At 30.3% G+C, this 23,362-nt stretch overlaps 4 protein-coding genes across 5 annotated transcripts; all 4 read left to right on the top strand.

Annotated features, from left to right (window-relative positions):
- Positions 1-159: 159 nt before the first annotated feature.
- Positions 160-1,119, top strand: LOC103841516 (PRA1 family protein B1). Its single transcript, XM_009118060.3, has one exon. The coding sequence runs from the start codon at positions 277-279 to the stop codon at positions 886-888; it is 612 nt and encodes a 203-aa protein (XP_009116308.1). The 5' UTR covers positions 160-276; the 3' UTR covers positions 889-1,119.
- A 3,572-nt stretch (positions 1,120-4,691) lies between these two features.
- Positions 4,692-6,409, top strand: LOC103841515 (ferritin-3, chloroplastic). The gene is made up of 8 exons (XM_009118059.3): positions 4,692-5,049; positions 5,144-5,227; positions 5,366-5,426; positions 5,513-5,600; positions 5,719-5,780; positions 5,872-5,937; positions 6,041-6,104; positions 6,187-6,409. The coding sequence occupies exons 1-8, from the start codon at positions 4,757-4,759 to the stop codon at positions 6,231-6,233; spliced, it is 765 nt and encodes a 254-aa protein (XP_009116307.1). The 5' UTR covers positions 4,692-4,756; the 3' UTR covers positions 6,234-6,409.
- A 2,363-nt stretch (positions 6,410-8,772) lies between these two features.
- On the top strand, positions 8,773-10,224 carry LOC103841514 (peptidyl-prolyl cis-trans isomerase CYP19-3). Its single transcript, XM_009118057.3, has 2 exons — positions 8,773-9,020; positions 9,456-10,224. The coding sequence occupies exon 2, from the start codon at positions 9,484-9,486 to the stop codon at positions 10,030-10,032; it is 549 nt and encodes a 182-aa protein (XP_009116305.1). The 5' UTR covers positions 8,773-9,020; positions 9,456-9,483; the 3' UTR covers positions 10,033-10,224.
- A 1,410-nt stretch (positions 10,225-11,634) lies between these two features.
- On the top strand, positions 11,635-18,036 carry LOC103841509 (protein HOTHEAD). 2 transcript variants are annotated; one of them, XM_033280623.1, is made up of 5 exons: positions 11,635-12,292; positions 12,471-14,917; positions 15,020-15,664; positions 16,567-16,970; positions 17,059-17,601. In XM_033280623.1, exons 2-5 carry the CDS (start codon positions 14,836-14,838, stop codon positions 17,599-17,601), a joined length of 1,674 nt encoding a protein of 557 aa, XP_033136514.1. In that variant the 5' UTR covers positions 11,635-12,292; positions 12,471-14,835. The 2 variants fall into 2 exon arrangements, with proteins under 2 accessions (XP_033136514.1, XP_009116302.2); XM_009118054.3 differs by lacking the exon at positions 11,635-12,292 and adding an exon at positions 17,689-18,036 and having other exon boundaries at positions 13,288-14,917; positions 17,059-17,597.
- The last annotated feature ends 5,326 nt before the right edge of the window (positions 18,037-23,362 follow it).

Raw genomic sequence — 23,362 nt, 5'->3', positions numbered from 1 at the left:
TTTAAAAAAATATTTTTAAAAATCCAGGTCTATCTCTAAAAATTTTCATTTTATCTGGTTATACTCAAATGATGATTTTTAAATAATTAGAAAATAAATGTAGTTACTCCATTTGATTTAATATTTGAGATCTGTTCGAACACGTGACCTGATGGTATAGGTGCACAACCTTCATGGATCCAGCCAAATCGGCCAATTATTGTTTCTATTTCAATCTTTAAGATCGAGAATCCTCTCCGCCAAAGTCACCCGCACCCAACCTCACGCGCCACCGCCATGGCAAGTCCTCCGACGATCCCCGTCACCAATCAGCAAGCCGCTCAATCTCAGCCTCCAATCAACACACCCGCCTTCCGCACCTTCTTCTCACGCCTCTCCACCTCGATCCGCGACGGCTTATCCCAGCGCCGCCCGTGGGCGGAGCTCGTGGATCGAAGCTCCATGGCGCGGCCCGAGTCCCTCACCGACGCTTTATCCCGGATCAGGAAGAATCTCGCCTACTTCAAGGTGAACTACGCCGCCATCGTCTCCCTCGTCCTCGCCTTTTCGCTCTTCTCGCATCCTCTCTCCCTCCTCGTCCTCGTCGGCCTCCTCGCCGGGTGGATGTTCCTCTACGTTTTCCGCCCGGCGGATCAGCCGCTCGTCGTGTTTGGACGGACTTTCTCTGATCGAGAGACGCTCCTTGGCCTTGCGCTGTGTACGATCGTTGTGGTGTTTATGACGAGCGTTGGATCGCTTTTGACGTCGGCGTTGATGATTGGGGTTGCGATTGTTTGTTTGCACGGTGCGTTTGTGGTTCCGGATGATTTGTTTATGGATGATCAGGAGCCTGCTAACGCTGGGTTGCTCTCGTTCCTTGGTGGTTCTGCTACCTCCGGGAGAGTTTGAGTTTGTTTCAATGAGGTGGGTTCGATTCTGAACATGATTCATTTGCTTCATCGTTTATTTTGCTTACGTGGAATCATTTTAGGGTCGATTATGTCTTTGCTCGTTTGGAACAGATGTATGATTTTCTTGCTTTTATTATTTATTTAAGTTGATCAAATAGCTTTGTGATTCAATTGAATTCCCGTTGGACTAGCTGACATTCTCTTGGGAATTGATGATCCTTCAGAGCAACGTGTTTTGTTTCTGATGTTTAGCTTAGTTCATGTGATGTTCGTGCAGGTGACGCTCCTCGGAACAACCCTCTTACTAAACATGATTTAGCTGTCTGGATAGTCGACAAAAAGAAAACAAATTATGTGATTCATGGTTGATTAAGTTAGATTTCTCAATATTGAGAATTTGTTTCCAGATACCGATAATGCTAATTCTGGTGTCGATAGTCTTGCTTTTATCTCAAGACGACATTAGCTAATAGTGTGTTCATCTCCCATCGTGAACGTCTTTAACAAACAAAAAATCAAATAGTTTGTCATGACATTATCTAACGTGTTATCGACATCACCAATACCTTTGCTCTAATAGCAGCTCATAATAAGAACACTAGTAATTAAATGACACTATTCTACGGTTCTTACTTAGAATGTTATATGGATACATTTGCGGTAACTTGTCGAATATCTCAAATTAGACTCACATGTAGCTTCTTTGATTCTTCAAGTATTCATTAATGTGTTTTAACCGTTTCGTCATCAGTCTGTCTGTCGGTCATGTAAACTAGTTAGCAGTCCCTAGAAGGTGAGCTAATTTAAGTCTATTCTCTATGTTCTCTCAAGCTTGAGTGGACAAATGTTGATTTAATTGTCTCTTAGGAACAAATCTCCTAGATTTTCTTTACAATCATTTTCATAAATGTGAATAATATACTAAAAATAATAATATGATTTATGACTAAATATGATATGAATAATCTAAACTATTAAAACAAGAGTACAAATATGAAATACCTTTGAATTTTCCTCAAAAATTATAACATTATACCCTAACCTAAAAAGTCGCTAACACATTATGTTGACATCACCGTAAAGTCGTGGGTTTGGTTTCGAATAGTGTTATATTTTTTTGGGCTTATTATACGAGGCCCATATTATAATCACTATCACTATTTATATTATTCCAAAACCAAAACCACATGACCAGTAGTTTTATAAATTAGCTAACCCATTACAAACCAAATGATTAATGATAAGTTTTAAAAAACATGAAATTTGTAACTTAGATTTGATTTCTTCATGCCAAAACAATGATCTAATAAATAATATGTACATAAAGATCAGATAATATAGTCAAATTAACATTCTTTACATCGGTTTTGATTACGCAGTATATTAATCTAAGATATAATAATAGCAATTTTATGGTTTAGCCGATATATGATTTCTGTAAAATACTTTGTTATGTAAGTTAGTATAATAAATATATCATTAGATTTTATCTGAGTACAAAATCTAAACTAATTATGCTTTTTTCATTCCAAACCTCAAAACTCTATTTTCCTTATTAGTTTTGAAATTTTATTGTTCTGTTTTGTTTCCCGAAAAAAATACATGGACTTTGGTTCATGTTTAATATCCACGACGATCTATATTGTAAAGTTATTAAGTACCTAATTTTTCATGATAACAAATTGGTCCAATTGTTTAATTTAAGTTAGGCTTGCTTAATAAAATTAGCAAAAATGTGTTTATTTTTGTATGTTTTTCGTAACTTGCAATCACTATTATTAATTATTCTCTCTAAATAATGTATTTGTTTAAAAATATGTCAACTTTAAATCCAAATATTAATATTATAATTTTATAAAACCAATAAATATACTTTAAACTTTTATACTTTTATACTTCACACTTTAATTTTTACTTTACCAAGTAGAATGAATAAAAGCATAATAAAATATAAACACAATCTCATAGTTTATAAATGGGAGCCAAACACATCCAACATGACACAACGTTGTCAAAAATTATAAATATATAAAAAGAACATAAATAATTATGTTCATGAGATTGTTAAAAGTTAACAACATGAACAGTCCGCACGGGTCAAAAGCTAGTTACATTTAATTAGGAGTGTCAAATTGAGCTACAGTTCATAAGTTAGCTTAACTCAACTTGATTTTCCATGAGCATTCTATTTTTTAGGCTCTTTTAATAAATGAGTTTAATGAGCGAGCTTAAATTAGATCACGAGTTATGTGAACGATCTTTAACGAACATGAGCCTGAGCTTAGTCATTTTTATAATTAAAATTATATATATCTTATGTAAAAAAAAAGATAATTTCTGTTTTACATATTTATCTTCTAAAATTAAAATGTAAAACCAAAAAAAATTAGATATATATAGAAACTGTAAAAGATTTTTTATATATTCTTCATCTCATATCTATCTTTAAATTTTAGATGTAAATCAAAATATTCCTAAGAGATAATTTAGAAATCACCCATAATTATCTTACTTAATATTTTGTTTTACATTTAAATTTTATAAAACATAGATAAGTAATATAGAAATCATACTTTTAATATTATAAAACTTAATAAAACATATTTAAATATTTTATTTTATGATAATTTTTTTTATATTAGGTCGCGAGCTAGCTCGTTTAGTTCATCTAGATGGTCTGAGTTCGAATTTACATATTGAAACTCATCTAATAAATGGCTGAATTGAACTAGCTCATGAAAGATCTGAACTCACTATGAGCTGAGCTAGCTCATTTTAACACCCCTACATTAATGTTTATTTATATTTGTGGTAATTTTTTAGAATATAGTAGTAAATTATACATAATCATTAATGTAAATCTATTCAAATATGACACTGAATGATATATAATAGAAATATAATAACTCTTTACAAAATTTGAATATTATTTATTTTATTTTTTTATAATTATACAATTTTATTAGTAAAAAAATTTTGATTATTTTTACAACTTTTTAAACAATTAGAATTTTTTAATCGTAATATCAATAGTTTATTTTATATATCTATAAATTTTGGAAATACTGTTTAGTTTTACTTTTTGATAATTATACAACTTTTATATCAATTTTGTTTTATTAATTTATACAAGTTGATTTAATATTTTATCCAAAAAATAGATAAAAAATCTATCGAAGATTATAATTTTAAATATATACATATGTACTCTTAAATATAAATTAAAATAAACATTTTTTTTATTTTTCTTAATTTTATATTCTGTTAATTCTAAATTCAAATTAAAATATGAGTAAGAAAATAATAAATTCTAAAACAATAATAAAATTTTATTTTAAATATAATTTTAATTAAAAAATTATGACTGCACATGTGGCAGGAAAATACCTAGTATAATTAATATATGCTAGGGAAAAATCAATAATGTAATCATAGAGACAAATCGTAAATAATATATATTTATAAGATTTTAAATATCTAAAGAGAAAGTTGAATATTTAAGTTTCCTATTACTATTCTCGTTTATTGGTGAAAGCATTTTGACTTAAAGAATGTTTCTATTTATACAAAGATATTAACTATTTACCCCAAAAAAAAGATATTTACTATTTTCCAGTATATGATTCCTTTCCAAATCTAACGCAAATATCAATGCAAACCAAAAGAAAAAGGAAAGAAAATCTTCCAGCAAAGCAACAACGCCACAAGCCTGCCACGCGCCTTCACCAACTCTCAATCGTGTCCACCCACGTGTCAATCATCGCCATCGTCATCATCCACATAACCTCGCATTACATATTCTCCTCTTCCGCCACCATCAGCCTCACAAAAAAACCTCTTCTCCTCTGTCCGAGATTCATACAAAAATGCTTCTCAAATCCGCTTCTGCTTTCTCGCTCGTGAACATCCATGGAGGAGTCAACAAGGACACCTCTCCCCTCTCCTCCTCCTCCTCATTGAGTCTTCCCGTTTCTTCGGGAAAATCAAGAAACCTCTCCTTCTCTGTTTCTGCCTCCACGCAAACCCTGAGCGGCGTCGTTTTCGAGCCGTTTGAGGAGGTGAAGAAGGAGCTCGATCTCGTCCCTTCGAGTCCACAGCTCTCTCTTGCTCGCCATCTATACTCTCCCGAGTGCGAAGCTGCCGTCAACGAGCAGATCAAGTGAGTTTTTCTTTTTCTTTTTCGTGTTGGATTCTAACGTTTATAGCGTTGTTAATCTGTTGTTGATTGATGAGATTGGTTCTTTTTGTTGTAGTGTTGAGTACAACGTGTCTTATGTGTATCACGCCTTGTACGCTTACTTCGATCGTGACAACGTTGCTCTCAAAGGTCTTGCCAAGTAAGTGGAAAAGTTTAGATTTTTTAATTCAGTTCTTTGATAAAGTTTGTGTCTTTGTGTTGATTAATGTCTTGTCTTGCTAAAGTTTATGTCTTTGTTTTTGATTAATGAGTTTGTTTGATGTGTTGTTATTATCAGGTTTTTCAAGGACTCGAGTGTGGAAGAGCGAGATCACGCTGAGATGTTGATGGAGTATCAGGTTTGTTGACCAATGTGTTTCATATTGTTAGCCCTGTTTGATTTGAGTTTTGTTTCTAACATCTTTTTTCTTCATGTGGTTTACAGAACAAACGTGGTGGGAGGGTTAAGTTACAGCCCATGGTGATGCCTCAGTCTGAGTTTGATCACGCTGAGAAAGGAGATGCTCTCTATGGTAAGCTTCAGTTTGCCGTTTCTGAGATTGTGGATGAGGAAAAAAATCAAAAGATTGTGTCTTTTAATTTTTAGAAATTTGTTAGGATATGCATAATGAGGTTCTTTGTTTGTTGCAGCCATGGAGCTGGCTCTGTCATTGGAGAAACTGGTCAATGAGAAGCTCCTCAACGTGCACAGTGTAAGACCATTTCTTGTTTTTACGGCATTCAAGTCTTCTTTTTTTTAAGTTTAATGTATTAAAAAAAAAACAACTTGTTGCATTTGAATAGGTGGCTTCCAAGAACGATGATGTGCAGTTGGCAGACTTCATTGAGAGCGAGTTTTTGAACGAACAGGTAAAAACAAAACACGTTCTATGTTAGTGGCAAAGACATGATGATCTAAAGCCCTGTCAAAAGGGGATCTAACGATATTAAAATATAAATTTGACTTTCGCAGGTTGAAGCAATTAAGAAAATCTCTGAATATGTAGCTCAGCTCAGAAGACTCGGCAAAGGACATGGTAACCATTTGTTTTCTCACTTTAAAAAATAATAAGTACATGTTCCTCGTTTCGTCCACTCACACTTTGTTTATGTGTTTAGGAACATGGCATTTCGATCAAGGGCTTCTGGAAGCTGCTGCTGCTTAATCTAGTTTTTGGTGTAGTCATCTTCTTATGAACTGCTGCTACTGCTGCTTACTCTATTTTGTTTGTAATCTCTTATAAACTCTTGTTGCTTTGATCTGTTTTGGTTCGGGACTATTAAGCCTTTAGTTTTTGTTTACATTTCTGATTCACAAACCTTTGAGTAGACAAACTATCAATGTATGTCTGGTGCAAGACAGCGTTGAAATGCTAAATAAGCTTGACCCTATTCTCTTATTTCTCCAATGGTTTACGGATGTGTATAATGGCGTCCTTAAACACAAGCCTTCATCCTATATATAATTTTTCCATAACAAAGGTACAAACTGACCTCACGGGATTCAACAAGGATTCAATGAACTATGATTAGAGATGTTCAATGTTTTTTTTTTTTTTTTTGGTATTCATATTTTCTGATTTTGATTAATCTTTTTCTTTTTTTGGTTTATAAAGTATAGGGAATCAAATCGGCTTTACACTAAATCAATAATATCTTCACATCTTATATTTCAAAATACTTACAAAACTTAATCTAAATATTCCTTACTCTTCCAGTTTTATTTTGTCATTGAGTACTTCAATCATTGTATCACAAGCAAGAGCTTGGAAGAAAACATAAACTTAAAAAAGAGAACCAGTAGGCCCTTATAAAGAACCCCAAACAGTTGGGATAACATAAACTACGGTGGGTTTAACTGAGACAGAATGATCAGTTTATAAACTCCCCAACTCTGTCTTCTTAACTGCTACGATCCTTCCATCAGTTAACATGCCTTTAAACACAGTCCCTTGACCACCTCGGCCAAGCACCCTCCCCAAACTGAAGCCTTCTATCGCTTTCTCTAACTCCTTTGTAGTGAATACCATAGTATTCTCTACATAATCTTCTCAACTAAGTCATCTCCGTCGCTAATGGTCTCGGAAGATCGATTTGGACCACACTTCCTTGCTGATCCTGGGCAGAAACGGGACGAAATTCTTGCATTTGATCTCGTACCAATCATTATGGTAGCAAGCGTTTCCAATTCCGAAGGGATACGGTATAGCAATCTTTCCACAGTTCCTTTGACAAGAACTTGAAACGGTGATCTCTGCTGAAAAAAATTTCAGTACAAGTAGCAGAAACAAGTGACAGAGTATACAACTCATTTTCTCTCTCTCTCTCTCTCTCTCTCTCTCTCTCTCTCTCTCTCTCTCTCTCTCTCTCTCTCTCTCTCTCTCTCTCTCTCTCTCTCTTGTCTGTTTTGTGTTTTATTTCTTTTCATATTCACTCTTCTTCGTGATATATACACATGATGAGTGCAGGGGTTAGTGAGATGTCAATAATACCTCTATAGTATGTCCATTTTTATTTTATTTTTGTTGAAATTTTAAATTGATTATCAACAAAGAAACAATTACAGGCAACTGAATTATAGTATGTCCATATTTCTTTTCCACATTTAATGTACGTGGAAGAAAAAGATGACCCGGCCTCGCAAGACAAACCACAAGATAACCCATTACTGCGGCAGTATGGCATCTTCAAACCTGCATGATCCATGTTCATTTAATCCACATGCTAGCCTTTTGAATTTCTTTAAGCTAGGTGTCGAGTTTTAAAATGGTTAATTAAATTGACTTTATAACTTCTCGTGACTTTTCAGTTTGATGTATGATGACTATGATGCAGATTATAGTACCAATCAACCACACGCAACAAGAACAATTTACAAAAACTTTATTTGAGAATATAAACTTAGTATTTTTGTAAAACTGACTCAAAACTCAAAATCAAACATAAAACTAATTTATGAATTTTTTGGAAATTTCGTTTGCCCTGTTTATCCTAAAATATCAGATTATTCACAAAAATACCATTATTTTTGTTTGTTATTTTTTTCTTTCTAAAATGAGCATTTTATCCTATCATCCTCATCTTCAAGTATTTACGATATTGTTTGTGCTGTTAATACACCAACCACCATGAACAACCAAACTAAAGTTCTTAATGCACCTAACATTTTACCCTATCATTTTCATCTTCAAGTAGTTACGATATTGTTTGTGCCATCAATACACCAACCACCATGAACAACCAAACTAAAGTTTTTAATGCACCTAAAAATCATGCCGTTTTGACATCAATCGTGTTGTTTTAAAACATCTCATGTCGTTTATGTACTTAAATGAAACATCGCATTTCAATTTAGTGGGACTCTGTTCAGAATAGACGACACCATCGATGGAGGGTTACATGCATTAACGTTTCAATAGTTGAAGGTTTAAAAATATAGAATTTTAGTTAAAAAAATTTCATCTGCTTTAAAATAGTTGTGGGTTTAAATCATTAAAACCCAAAGGAGTTTTACGCATCTCATATCGTTTCTGTGATTAAATTAAACATTGCATTTCAATTTATCCGTTCAGAAAAGACGATTTAATAGTTGAAGATTTAAAAACATAAAATTTTTAGTTAAGGATTTTTATCTAAAATAGTTGGAGGTTTAAATCAATAAAATCATTTTTAGTTTTTGAGATAAAAGTGAGAAATCATTATCCATTGCCAAACTCAAGTTTTCTTAGATGGTAATTCTAGTGTTGGGCCTAAATCATATAATGGGCCTTTTCGATGAGCCTATTAACTGATGTGCAAAAATAAATATATGACTCAATCTGTCAAAAGCCCTAGTAAAACCCTAGCTCCCAATTCCCTCAGTCCACTGAGCCGTTATATAACTGCTCACCTGCTTCATAGAAAGCCAAAATCAACAGACCCGTGTTGAGAAGACGACTTCCATCTGCAAAAAGGTACTTCCTTTCGACGGTATTGTTTTTTTCTGTACTTCAATTCGACCCACTGTTGGTTTATATCTCTGTAAACTTGCGTTGAAATTGCGTAAAAGCACATATCGAAGGCTTGTAGATAACGTATAGTTTAAATCGCCTGCGAGCTCAATATTTGTGCTAAATCTTAAAACCATTCATTGAGATTCAAAAAAATCTCTGTGTTATAAGAATCCCTCTCTTTCTTATCGACAATTCTAATGAATGGGACATTTCTTTCACTGTTCTGTATGTTTTTAACAAACTGATTATAATCTGAATAGATCTGGTCTGAATAATTGAATCCCTAGTGACAACAGTATCACTTAGTTACATCTACTCTAGCTTAAACTGTTAGTTAGGTTATATATGGTTCCACAAGTTCTGTTGTCTCAACCGTTATGACTTTGTTATTGGCAGGATTTGGATTGAAGAGATCTGAAGAACAATGGCAAACCCGAAGGTCTTCTTTGACATCTTGATAGGAAAGATGAAGGCGGGTCGTGTGGTGATGGAGCTATTCGCAGATGTGACACCGAGAACAGCTGATAACTTTCGTGCTCTATGCACAGGAGAGAAGGGTATTGGGCAAGCAGGGAAGGCACTGCACTACAAAGGCTCAGCCTTTCACCGTATCATCCCAGGGTTCATGTGCCAAGGAGGAGATTTCACCCGCGGGAATGGAACCGGAGGGGAATCGATTTACGGGGCTAAGTTTCAGGACGAGAACTTCAAGTTGAAGCACACTGGTCCGGGGATTTTGTCTATGGCTAATTCTGGTCCCAACACGAACGGTTCTCAATTCTTTATATGCACTGATAAGACAGCTTGGCTCGATGGGAAGCACGTGGTGTTTGGGAAAGTTGTTGATGGGTACAATGTGGTGAAGGCGATGGAGAAAGTTGGGTCTGAGAGGGGAGTTACTTCTGAACCAGTTGTGATTGAAGATTGTGGTGAGATCAAGAATGAAACTTCAGAAGTTTCAAACAAGGAATAGAGTTCATAAACCTCGATCATTATGTTGTGAAGATCGTTAAGATCAAAACGTTGGGGTTTGACATTATTATCTTATGAAGTGGCCAAACTTTCCGAGTTTATTTTTTTATTTTCAAAAACTCCATGTAAAAGAGTAGGATGGATGATAAAATAATGGCAAAACTCATTTATTTCATGGCCCTTTTCAACTTCATTGGACTACGAGAACTTTTCAATTTATCATGCTTTTGTCTAATGTGCTACTCCAAATGATATATAGAAACCATACGTGGATCGTGAGAAACAATGTATCATCAATAGTCAACGGTATTTGTGTACAATAGACCTTTGTTAAAGAAATAGGCCAGTTTGCCTTTTAATTTGATAACTGGATTTTGAGCTGCGTAAAATTGATTTTTGGATTAAAAATGTTAGTTGGTATTAAATATTATTTTTAAAATCTTAATTTACATATTTATGTTATTAAAATGAATATATGTATCAATAATTTTATTCAGTTTTCCGTATTCGATCTGGATCCGCAGTTAAACAAGTAAACCTAAAAATCTGTATGTGAAAAAGATGGATCGGTCAAATATGAATGAGTGCTAATTTTGGAATACTATAATATATAATCCAGTATTCAAACGATATACACCTTTTGGACCAGATATTTACTAACCATCAATATAAAGAATGAAATATTAATGTTTTATAAAGAAGATAGTATAATGTTGTATAAGTAAGGGAGTGGTTACTAAGCAATAGTATTAATTACGCTTCATATACATACTCTTATGCTCTATTTTTTTTTGCTCTATATATTTTAATTATAAAATAAAATTAAAACTTTTAATTGATTAAAATGTATGTAAATTTTACTCAATTAGCTATATAATATTCTATAACGTTATTTTCGTATATATATTTATTTTATGAAATCATTCATTCTGATTTGTTTGAAAAGAATTCACCCAACAAAAAACAGACATGTAAATAAATAGAGATTTGGCCCAACAGATTTTGTAATTATCCATTTCTAAATTGAAGATATCATCTAACAGCCTTACGAAAAAAAACAAATAAACATATGTACAATCATTTTATGTTTTTTTTTCTTGGATATGCACGATCATGCAGATTATTTGTTGTTTCAATATAAACTGTTTTTTTTGTAGATTTTTAAAGTGCGGGAATATTTTTTAGGAAAATATAATTTACAAAATCAAAATATTTTAACTTTTCATTTTAGTGTATTTGAATATTTATATACATAATACTATTATTTGTATTTATTAAATATGAAATTTTATAAGATATTATTTAATTTTATTTTTTAATTATTTCAACTCTTTTTGTTATGAATATTTAATAATTTATTTTTAATTTATTTGAATAATTGTATGAAATATTTTGATAAATTTTGTATTATAGAATTTAAATAAACTTTTATATTAAATTAAATAATTTATATAAATAAAATGCAATAAAATCAAATCAAATAAATCTTATGACTAAAAATTATCTGGTTTCATTTTATTGTATTTTATTTATAAATTATTTAATTTAATATGAAAGTTTATTTAAATTTAAATGAATTTGATTTTATTTATGAAAATATAAATAGAATAACCTATTAATTTACTTGATTTTATATTGATTGGATTATTTTTTTGTTATCTAAACCTGCAAAATAAGTTATTCTTGTTTATCAATTTTTCATAAATTATTTGAATGTTTTCATAAATTATAATATTTTATATTCTTTGAACACAAAATTAATTATCTAAATGTTTGAATGTTTTCATAAATTATAATATTTTATATTGTTTGAACACAAAATTAATTATAGTATTTCGTAAATTATGTTGTTTGGAAACATAAATAACAGTATAATATTGTTTCCATAATTACTTTATAATATAAATATGTATTTAATTTAAAATTCTATAGTAAATATTAGGTACAAGAAAACGTTTTTGTTTGAATAAGAGAGATGCATTTATAACAAAAAAACCTAGCCAATTATTTGGTATAACTTAATTGTTATTCAATATTTAACCATTATTTTAACATGAGTTTTGTTTTCATTATTATTCAATCCATGAACCAGTTGTCATTGAAGATTGTTTGTGAACTCAAGAAACAAAATACATTAATCTTTGTAATCTATCATGTGTTAGAGAGCCGAGACAACATCTTGGACGTTTGATGGACTGATTCATGTTTTGGTTTTAGTTTTACTATTAATTTGTATGCAAAAACTATGAAGTGTTTTTTTGGTGTAAATGTTAAATTTTATACCAAATTTTCTTTTTTGACAGAAGTTACAAAGAAAACAAGTAGCGGAATGAAAAATAAACTAAAACAACACCAGAGAAAGAAAGAAAAAGCAACCCCGAAAGATAAATGGACTATATCAAAAATTAAACAAAAGGTTTCCTAGTTAAGGAAGAGCAGAAACACTACAAGAAATGTTCTTACTATTTATTTGTGACGGTTAGAGACTATATTTCAGTGGTAATCAGAGACGCAATTAGCACGTTGTGATAGTCACAAAATATGACAAATTTGTTATGTTAATTGTAGTTGGTAATTGTATCATTTTTATTACTTTTATATATGGTTGATATTTGTGACAGAATAGTTACTATATGTAATGGTCGTAACATTGCAACAATTTTTGTTACGAACAAAATTTGCAACGATTTAAGTTACAAAAATAAAAAAATAAATTGCGACGACTGTATTGTAACCACTATGAAATTATCACAAATATGTCACAGTGTTTTTATTGTAACGAATTGTGTTTTATTGTGATAAATAATTTGGTCACAATATAACTATTTTTTGTAGTGAAATGAGAAGATTATCTGCAAAACTATACATGCTTTCTAATCATGTGGGGATTATATATCATATAGTTATTGTTTCCTTCTTTTACCATGCGAGTATTTTCATCATCAGCGTACAACAATATCCAACAACATTTTCACAGGTCTCTTATAGGATCTCCAACTACCAGTTTGCCCTTGCAATTAAAAGTGTACCAAACTTTTTGCAGTATAGCTTTAGTATTAAATACATTCAATTATATCAGCGACATTTTTGAGACGGGTTTACCGGAGGTGACAACACGTAGTTAATATATATGACATTAAGACAATATTTTATTTTCTGATCTTTAACATTAATCACCATTAAAAATGATATAAGATTCATCTTCACAACCACAAACGGAAGACCTGCCGTCCTCTACCATCTCAATACGATTTTTGGAAATTATTATGTTTTAGTTTTATCTCACATATTGATAAATTATGTGTAATCGCCAGTTATCTTTACTTTATAATGTATATTTACTGTAGTGTGTTCATTAAAATATATAAGCAGTAGGAATAAATTGAGACAAATGATAGTAATTGTATGTTAGAAATATAAAATATCAAAATTGTGAAATAAATATTGCAAGAAAATCACAACTAAAAAAGAGAAAAATCACAACTTGAAACAGGAGTACAACTAAAAAATGTTGATAAATGTAAAGTATATATATATTATATATATTTTACCAAAAAACTATATACACCTTCCGTTTCATTTCAAGTGTAGTTTTGGATTTGTGCACACAAATTAAATAAATAATTAATTTTATATATTTTTTATATAAAAACATAATTATCTATACACCTAACCATATCTCAATCAATAGAAAAATAAATTGTTGAATAAAATTAATATTTTTTTATTAAAAATCGAAAACGACACTTATTTTATAACGATAATTTTTTTCTGCAACGACAATTAATATGAAATATAAAGAGTATTATATATATATATGTGTGTGTGTGTTTCTCAAACCAATCACTTTTTCTGGATATAGTAAAATATGTCCAGCTATTCATCCTAATTAGTTAATTGTTTTCATAACTATGAACAACGTGTTGTAATTAACTGACAGTGTACACAATGTTTTTTTTAAAGATAAAATATATAGAAATAGCGAACAAGTTTGTTTATGGTCATTTTTTTTTGGTAAAATTTATGGTCAATTTTAATGTTACGTATGTAATATTTGCATTATAAAAGTAAGTTGAACTTTTGAAACTTACGTTTTACAATTTTAATATTCTGTTAATGTCTTCACGTGTTCATGCAAACGATGATTTTTAATCTGGCCAAACAGAGTAGATTAGACAGATAATCTGTGAAAAGCATGTTTCAAAAAAAATGTGTGAAAATCCCCGACTAATAAAATATCAATAGTCTGTCAATTAACAAATTTTGAACATGTGATACTTTCATGTAATGTGCTATCTTATTATACAAAATGGACAATTTATCAAATAAATGTCCTGAAAAGCAAATCTTATCTCCCAAACCATGATTAATATCCTTAATTTAGTAAATTAAAATTCCATATAAATTAAAATAATTAGACAAATCATGACTCCCTTGACATCATTGTTGTTTCTAAAAATATGTCCGCATACTTATAAATACATATTAACAAATTTGTGTAGACGAGAAAACGTGCATAATAAGGAGTGCATAGTAACGCTGACTATTATTACTATATTAATTAGTGAAAAACAAAAGCTATCCAACAGTGGAAGATATAGACTCAATTAACGGTGCCATAAATTAAAGGTTTGAAAAGAAAAAACCATGTTGCACAACTAGAAGAAGAAACCAAAAGTCCAAAGCCACCATCGTATGGTCCATGTGGTCAGTATCCATGGGGTTAATATAAAGGATCTTTACATTTCCCCATTATTTCGGTGAACCCCTAGTCTTGGTTTGCAAACCAAGATCTTACAGTATAATGGATCTTTACAATTCCCCATTATTTCGGTTAATTCTCGTCGCAACTTTCATCTTCCACGACTTGTGTTCTTCAGATGAAGGTACAATTATTATTTCCTCTACCAACCCATTTAGTTTATGCATTTTAGGATACCATTAGTATACTAACTCAACCTTTGTTGAAAATGTTGTTGTTGGTGAAGCTGGTTATTATAGTTTTCTGAAAGATGCTACATCGGGACCAACGTTATCTCACTTTGACTACATAATCATCGGAGGAGGAACCGCCGGATCTGCACTAGCCGCAACGCTCTCTCAAAACGCCACCGTTTTAGTTCTCGAACGCGGCGGGTCCCCTTACGACAACCCGGCAGCCACGGACATCGGAAACTTCGCAAACACACTCATAAACATAACCGACCCAAACTCATGGTCGCAGCTTTTCATCTCCGAAGACGGCGTTTTCAACACACGCGCACGTGTGCTAGGAGGAGGAACGGTGCTAAACGCTGGATTCTATTCACGTGCGGAAGATGAGTTCGTGGCGGAAACTGGTTGGGTAAGAGAAGAGGTCGAAGCTGCTTACGAGTGGGTCGAGAAGAAGTTGGTGTTCGAGCCACATATTAAGGGATGGCAAACGGCGTTTATAGATGGTCTTTTGGAGGCTGGAGTGGTTCCGTATAATGGTTTCACCTACGAACATGTTCATGGGACCAAAGTTGGTGGTACGATATTTGATCCGGATGGTCATAGACACACGGCGGCTGATTTGTTGGAATATGCTAATCCGAATACGATTGCTGTCTACTTGCACGCTTCTGTCCATAAAATCCTCTTCACCACTAAAGGTATTGATTTGTATTAATTGCATGCATGCGATGTCAAACTAAAAATAATGCATGTCTTCATGATTTATGACTGAGACGGGATGACTCGTGAGGGTTAGGAAGGGCGAGAGAGATGGCGTAGGTTACACGAAACTAATATTTTGTTTAATTATGATACAAATTGTGTCTGTAGTTGACATGTTCCTTTCAGAAGAAAAAATATCTAGTCGGAAAGAAAAAACAAATTATAGAAAACAAAAATTTTTTTTAACACTTCCTTAATTTATTAACTTTTTATTCATTAGCTAGATATGCTAATAATGTGTCATTATATTTAATGAGAGCATATATTGTTCAAAAATATTGTAACATGAAAGATGTAATATTATATTTTTAAGCCATAACTAAAGAATTATGTTTAGTTAGTAAATCCATAATGTGAATAGTACCTTTTCTCTGACGGCTACAAGCCTACAACATCATTCATAAACGCACATTTACAAATTTAAACTTTGGTTATGACACAAGTACATAATACTAACCGAGATGAAGACATGATAAATAACTAAACAAACTCAAATTTTACAAAAGAAACTTCTTTTTGTAATACTAAATCTCAATTCAGATAGAAATGGTGACTTTCGATTATTGAGCATGATTAATGTGATTCTCTTAGGGTGAGGTTCTTAACGTAATATAATATAAGAAACATTTCTTAAATTAATTTTCACTAAAAAATCTAAGAAAGTTTCTTAAATAAAAAATATAAGAACCTCATCCTAAGAAATCAGCATTAATCATGGTTTTAATAGCTTTGTTGTTTCTAAGTTATAACGCATCATTTTATTATTGCAGCCATTTGCTGTTGAACATAACCATAAATTCTTATCTATCATTTTTATGTGAATATTTTTGTTTTACAGGGAACTCAAGGCCCAAGGCATATGGGGTGATATTTCAAGATGCAAATGGAGTGTTCCACACAGCTGAACTTACGGTACAAGACGCAAGGAGTGAGGTGATCTTATCAGCGGGCGCCATCGCAAGTCCTCAACTATTGATGCTGAGTGGTGTAGGCCCTGCAGCCCATCTTGCAGCCCATGGGGTGAATCCTATCATCTTAGACCACCCAATGGTTGGACAAGGGATGGGTGATAACCCAATGCACCCGGTCTTCATCCCTTCTCCTAAACCCGTAGAGGTATCCCTTGTCCAAGTAGTTGGGATACCTAACTTTTCTAGTTACATTGAAGGTGGAAGTGGCTTAAGTCTCTCCATTAGTTTGACTCGTACCTTCTTCAATGGCGTTTTAGATCTTCTTAATAAGGTAAGTAATTAATTAGGTTATAGAGATTTCATATAACCTAATTATTATAAATTTGGTTTAACACAAACTATTTTTTTTTATTATGTAGCTAAAGTTCCCTAGCCAATCCATCTCAAACCTTTTGAAATCGTTGGATCTTGGATTAAACGTGACGACACAAGCGGGTGTGATTATTCAGAAAGTGTCTGGACCTCTCTCTCGAGGTCACTTGGAGCTGCGGAACACAAATCCAGATGATAACCCTTCGGTGACATTCAACTACTACCAAGACCCAGAGGATTTGAATAACTGTGTTAAAGGACTTAGTGCTATCATAAATGTGATAGATTCGAAGGGATATTCCAGTTACAAGTACCCTGGAGTAAACGGGCGTGGACTATTAAATCTCATTCTTGCTCTTCCTATCAATCTGAGGCCAAGGCACATAACTTCTACGTCTGATTTGAAGCAGTATTGTATGGATACGACGATGACTATTTATCATTACCATGGAGGTTGTCAAGTTGGAAATGTGGTCGATAATGATTACAAAGTATTAGGGGTTGATGCTTTGAGGGTCATCGATGCATCCACGTTTCTCAAGTCTCCAGGGACTAATCCTCAAGCCACAATCATGATGCTCGGAAGGTAAATACATGCATAAACCTAATGAAACAAACTTATCAAGACGTGTTTTTCAATATAAGATGCGATTGTTGGAGACTTATAAAATGTGTAGGTATATGGGACAGAAGATTCTTCGAGAGAGGGAAGCTTTCTGAGAAAGAAAAAAGAAGAACATTAGATTTTAATGATTGTCAAAAGTCTGGAGAATGAGAACACTCCTCTTCAACGTCTGAAGAATAAGAGATTTCTGATGGCATCAATTTATTGTATAATGTTGTTTTTGAACCCTTCTTTTCTACAAAAAAAAAAAAAAAATTATTGTATAATGTTGTTTTTGAACAGGAAATATGTGAAGGTATTTTGTTCATGAACAAATTGATTACTGATGTTGTTAATTATTAGTAATCTTGACCAGAAAATGATCTGCAGTTGCTGATTATTTTTTGGTCTACATCGTATATTTTGTTATGTATGAACCTAATTAATTTAAAAATCACCATTTAGAAGTTAAAGACGAATGTGTATAAATGACCACAGACACATATACTGGACCAGCATACCTCGTCACAATCCCCATAATTGGCTTTGGTCAGTTCATCATTATTTTATTTTATTGTCAACAAGTTCATCATTATTTTATATGGAATGTATCTCTACGATAAAAATAAATTTAGTTAAAGAAAAAGATAAAAATAGAAATTACTCCGATTCTCATGTTTATTAGAAATTTTTTTTTGCACTTCTGATGCAACTATTGCATAGCATTTTTGAATCTATATTTGTAGTTATTGGTAGGTGAAATAGTTCACAACTAATGAAAAAAGGTCTCTACCAAAAAAAAAACGCGTGAACGTGTAAAACATGTAGGATGTAGCATTGTGAAATGAATGGATAAAAATAAACATTGACCATAACCCTTCTTATGTTTTATAACAGAAATCACAACTTTGATTCATATGTGATTTTTTTTTTAAAAACGAACCTATTCTTATAAATTCATGTTACATTTAATCTGTAATCTTATCATTTAAATTTTGTGTCTACCAGAAATTTTTATTGGACTATCAATAATTAGATTTAAAGAATAGATGATACATTGGATTTATAAATATTATAAATTAAATATATAAATATTTGTCGATGTTAATTTTTAAAATTATAATTTTTTTTAAAATAACAAAAATCATATTATCTAACAATGATTAATTTTTACTAGTACTACCTTAAACCAATGAAAACAAATTTTAAACTATATATTTTATTTTAAAAATTAAAAAAAACAAATGTTTAATATTTACTCGATAATATAAATCTATGAAGCGAAAAGTTTAATTTTTTAAAAACTTTCTAAATTTGTGAAATGTTACACTATCTTTGAATATGACAATAAAACAATATTTTACTAATATTTATATATATAGTTATGATTTTAATAATGAAATAATAATCCGAAAATATATATAGGAGAAGATACAAATACATGTGAAAGTTTAAAACAATATATTCAACGAAAAAAGTATACCGTAAACTTATTATATTTTAAAAATTGATAGACTCATATATTATAATATATACCAGTTTAGAATTAAAAACAAAATATTTATATAAAAATAATGAAAATAAAAACCCGCGCGATTGTGCGAATCGAGATCCAGTGTATATTAACAGAAAAGAAAAGCATTATAACATTGAGCTATGACATGTATCATTAATATAATAGTTTTTAGATTTTTTAGAAAAAATAAATTGGTTCATCTATATATATATTATATTTGTTAGAAAATTAATCATAAAATTAATTAAAATCTACAAAAAACAAAATTCCATAGATAAAATTTACGGAATTATCTGATGTGATTAAAATATTATAAATAATAATTCTAAAGAATAAACATTTGATTAGTTTGTGTATCCTTTTTTCATTTTTGTTTAATTTTATATTATTAAAATAAATTAGACAATCACATTAATTATAACATTATAATAAAAGTGATTATAAATTACTAAAACTGTAGTTCTATACTGAATTTTTTGTTATAACAAGATACAAATTATGATAAAACTAAGTAAATTGAAATTTTATCTAATTTATATTCAGATTAAAAACATTATTTATGTTAGTATTGTTTAAACTAAAGTATATACCATATTATAATATGCTAATTTCGAAATTTTAGAAATATGTATCATACTTGATTTGACATTTTTTTTTTGATATTTTGAGTTTTCTCAAATGAATAAACTATATGAGAATTTTCATGTTTATCATTTTCGTAATATCATTATTTATGTTTACGACCACCAAAGTTTCAAAACTACATTCTTAATAAGAGGCAAAAGACTCTTATACTCTTGTTCACTATATATATATAGATATTTATTTAAATTAATAACAAAAATAATATAAAATAAATTATGTGTTCGAATTATACTTTTTCAAATTTGACACTTTTTGAAAAAAAATTTGATTTTTTTTTCAAAATTTCCTTTTGAAACTATTTTAATGTTTTAAAGTATTTATTTATATATTTATTAGAATTCTAAATTTCACATTCCAAAACCCTAACCCACCCCTCAACTCTAAACCCTAAGTTTAGATTAGTTTATCGATTTATGGTATTAATTAATATGGTATTTTTGGTAATTTTCCTTTTATTATTTTATCGATTGGGTCATATTTTTGAACCAGTCTAACGTGGGATCAAAAAAATTATTAATTTACCGTGTTTATTAATTTATCGAATATTAATTTATGGATTGTAAATATTTGAGCCCGGTCCGGTCCGGAAATGTTTTGGGTCTAGAATTCAAAGTTCGGCCCGACCTTTATAGGGCTATATGGCTTTTCGGATTTTTTTGGGCTTTTCCAAAAATAATTTGTCATTGTCATTTCTATCGTTTTAATACATGTGAATTTTCATTAAAAAAATAGTTTCATTTTTTTGTTTTAAAATATAAAGTGAGTTTAAACTTTTCTTCTTGATAAAAAATGTTTACTTTTTTGAATGCTTTAAAAAATATGATTAACAAATCAAATTTAATAATATTTAAATAATCAAATATAAATTAAAACTAAACATATAAGAGAACAAAGTTTATGATAAACATGGTCAAACGTTTGTGTATTTTGAAATAAAAAAATATGTTGTACATGAAAGCAGAAGGTACATTTGCAAAATTTAAAAAGAGACACTTGTAATATTCAAACAATAAAGTGCATTAACAATTTTTATATTTGCTTTAGTAGAGTTTGGATTAAAATATTAAAATAAAATGTCAATACTAATAATGGTTTTGATTGTAAGAATAATAATATTTAAGCTAGAATATAAAATTTTGGGTTTTCAGACCGGCCCTATCTCAAATGGACTTAGGCCCAAAAAACCCAAAATCCAAATGGGCATAGCCCAAAAGACCCAATGTTTTTGGGGCTTATAAAACTAAGCCAAAGCCCGGTAATTTTTAGGACTGGACGGGCTCGGACTGCAGACTTCAGCCCTAATTAACATGCCTATGTTAGAATTTATGACATAACTTATGATAAATATGACATGGAAATTACATTTAATGTAGAATTATATTTTGGTAATTTTTTTAGAATACGGTAATAATTCATAAATCATCACTAAAATAAATGTATTCAAATATGTCATTAAATAATATAATAATAGAAATATAAATATTTTAAAATTTTTGAAATATTATTTAAGTATATTTTTAATCATATAATTTTTATTATGAACAAGATTTTCCAAATTTTATACATTATTTTTTTAAAAATATAAATTTTTAATCGTTATATCGTTTTATCTTTTTGATATCTACCAATTTTAGAGATTCTGTTTAATTTTATATTTTGATAATTATAAAAAATAACTTTTTTTTAATTTATACAAGTTAATTTAATATATTTTTACCAAAAAATAAATGAAAATCTATATAAATATAGTTTTAAATATATCAAATTATTCATTTTATCATAATTTTATGTTTAATAATTAATATTTATATTATAATATTGGTATAAAAATAAGAAAATCTAAAACAGTAAAAAAATTTATTTTAAAATATAATTTAAATTTAAAATTTTTTCATCGCACAATATGCAGAAAACCACCTAGTTAACCATATATCTTCTCTATTATAAGAAAAGTACCATTTTTATCTACTATTTAGAAGTCTACTAGGACCATTTCATTAATCACATAATATGATATAATAATTAATAGGAATATTAATAATAAATTAATTTTAACTATAGATTTGAATGTTATTTTCAGTTATAACAAAATCTGTTAAGAAAAATCTAACAAAATCCTAATAAATTTTTAAATAATTTTTATTAAATATTGTATTAATTAATTTCGTAATTAAGTAATATAATGCTTTCATTTAAATAAATTGTCATCTACCACTAAAACGGGTTCAAATTTATTAATCATGTCAGATTTTTTTATACAAATGAAGTTATTAACATATGTTAAAAATTTATTTCTACAGCTATATATTTTCAAAAATCATATGTTGAAGAATATTTTTTATTTGATTATTTCAAATTATGAAAACTCAAAAACGTAATAAAAAAGGTAACATGTATAAAATAAACCCCTATATTAATAAAGTAATAAGAAACCTAAACAATAAAATTAAAGAGTTATAAAATACATAACACTAAGATATAAATTGTATATTTAAATTTATATAATAATATCAAAATTAAATCTATCCTATACTAAAAGAAAGATATAAAGTGATTTTAGCCTGTCCACGTTGGACTAAAAAATCATCCAATAAGAGATTTCTATTTTGCCATGTCATACCTTACACTCGGGCGCGTTAAGTTTGTTGCGGTGAAGTGATGTAGGCTCAGTTTGGGCTTCACTTCTATTTTTATTGAGCCTGTTTCTTATTTGAGGCCCATATGTATTAGTTTCTTCTTCCTCCTTCTTGCGGCTGATTCTTCTCTGACGAAACGACACAGAGTTTCCTTTGATAACCGTAACATCTCACAAATCCTTTAATCCATCATTAAATTTGGATTTTCCCTTCATTAGTCCACAACTCCCACATTAAAATTTCGATGTACCTTTTCGTTTCCACTGTAACCCCTAAATCTACATCTATAAATATCGGATCTTCCTAGCATGCAAAGTCCAAACTCACACAAACTCGAAAGGCAAACAAATAGACCCACACACTCTTTTTCTCGAAGACTCTGCAGCCTTGATCGGAACTTCTCACCGTCAAAGCTCTGTTTCTTTTCATCTTACCGGCCACCAAAATTGGAGACTACAGAACGAGGATCAATCGAAACAATGTCTTAAATGCTGTCGTTAAAAATATCTCCACCATTACTTCCTTTTTGTGAATCCTCAACTATGGAAGGTATGTTCTATCCGATCAAATTTATCTGTGTATTTTTTTTTTCATTTTTAGTGTTATTGTTCTTCATGAGAAGAGAGATCAATTTTTTTTTTTTTGTTATTAGCTTCTTCTGTTTCTCAATTTTTAATTTTAAAATTAAATTAATTTGACGGTAATGAGAGTTTGATCTTATCCAAAGTCTCAATTTTTTTTTTTAACTTTGTCATCTTCTTCTTCTTGAACCAGAACTTTATATTTTTTTTTCCTTTTTACTTAGATTTCTTATGTTTATGTTTTAAAAGTTCTTGGCTGATCTGTTCGATTGGGTTTGTTGTTCTATGATACTGAATGTTTCTATCAACCAGCAGGAGCCAAAAGAGAACTGGCCTCCATGAAGAAGCTTTGGCACTATATTGTCTAGG

This window comes from Brassica rapa, chromosome A09 (genome assembly GCF_000309985.2).
Source record: "Brassica rapa cultivar Chiifu-401-42 chromosome A09, CAAS_Brap_v3.01, whole genome shotgun sequence".
Taxonomy (NCBI): Eukaryota; Viridiplantae; Streptophyta; class Magnoliopsida; order Brassicales; family Brassicaceae; genus Brassica; species Brassica rapa.
Note: the sequence above shows the minus strand (reverse complement) of the source record. Positions and strands in the feature narration are given on the sequence as shown.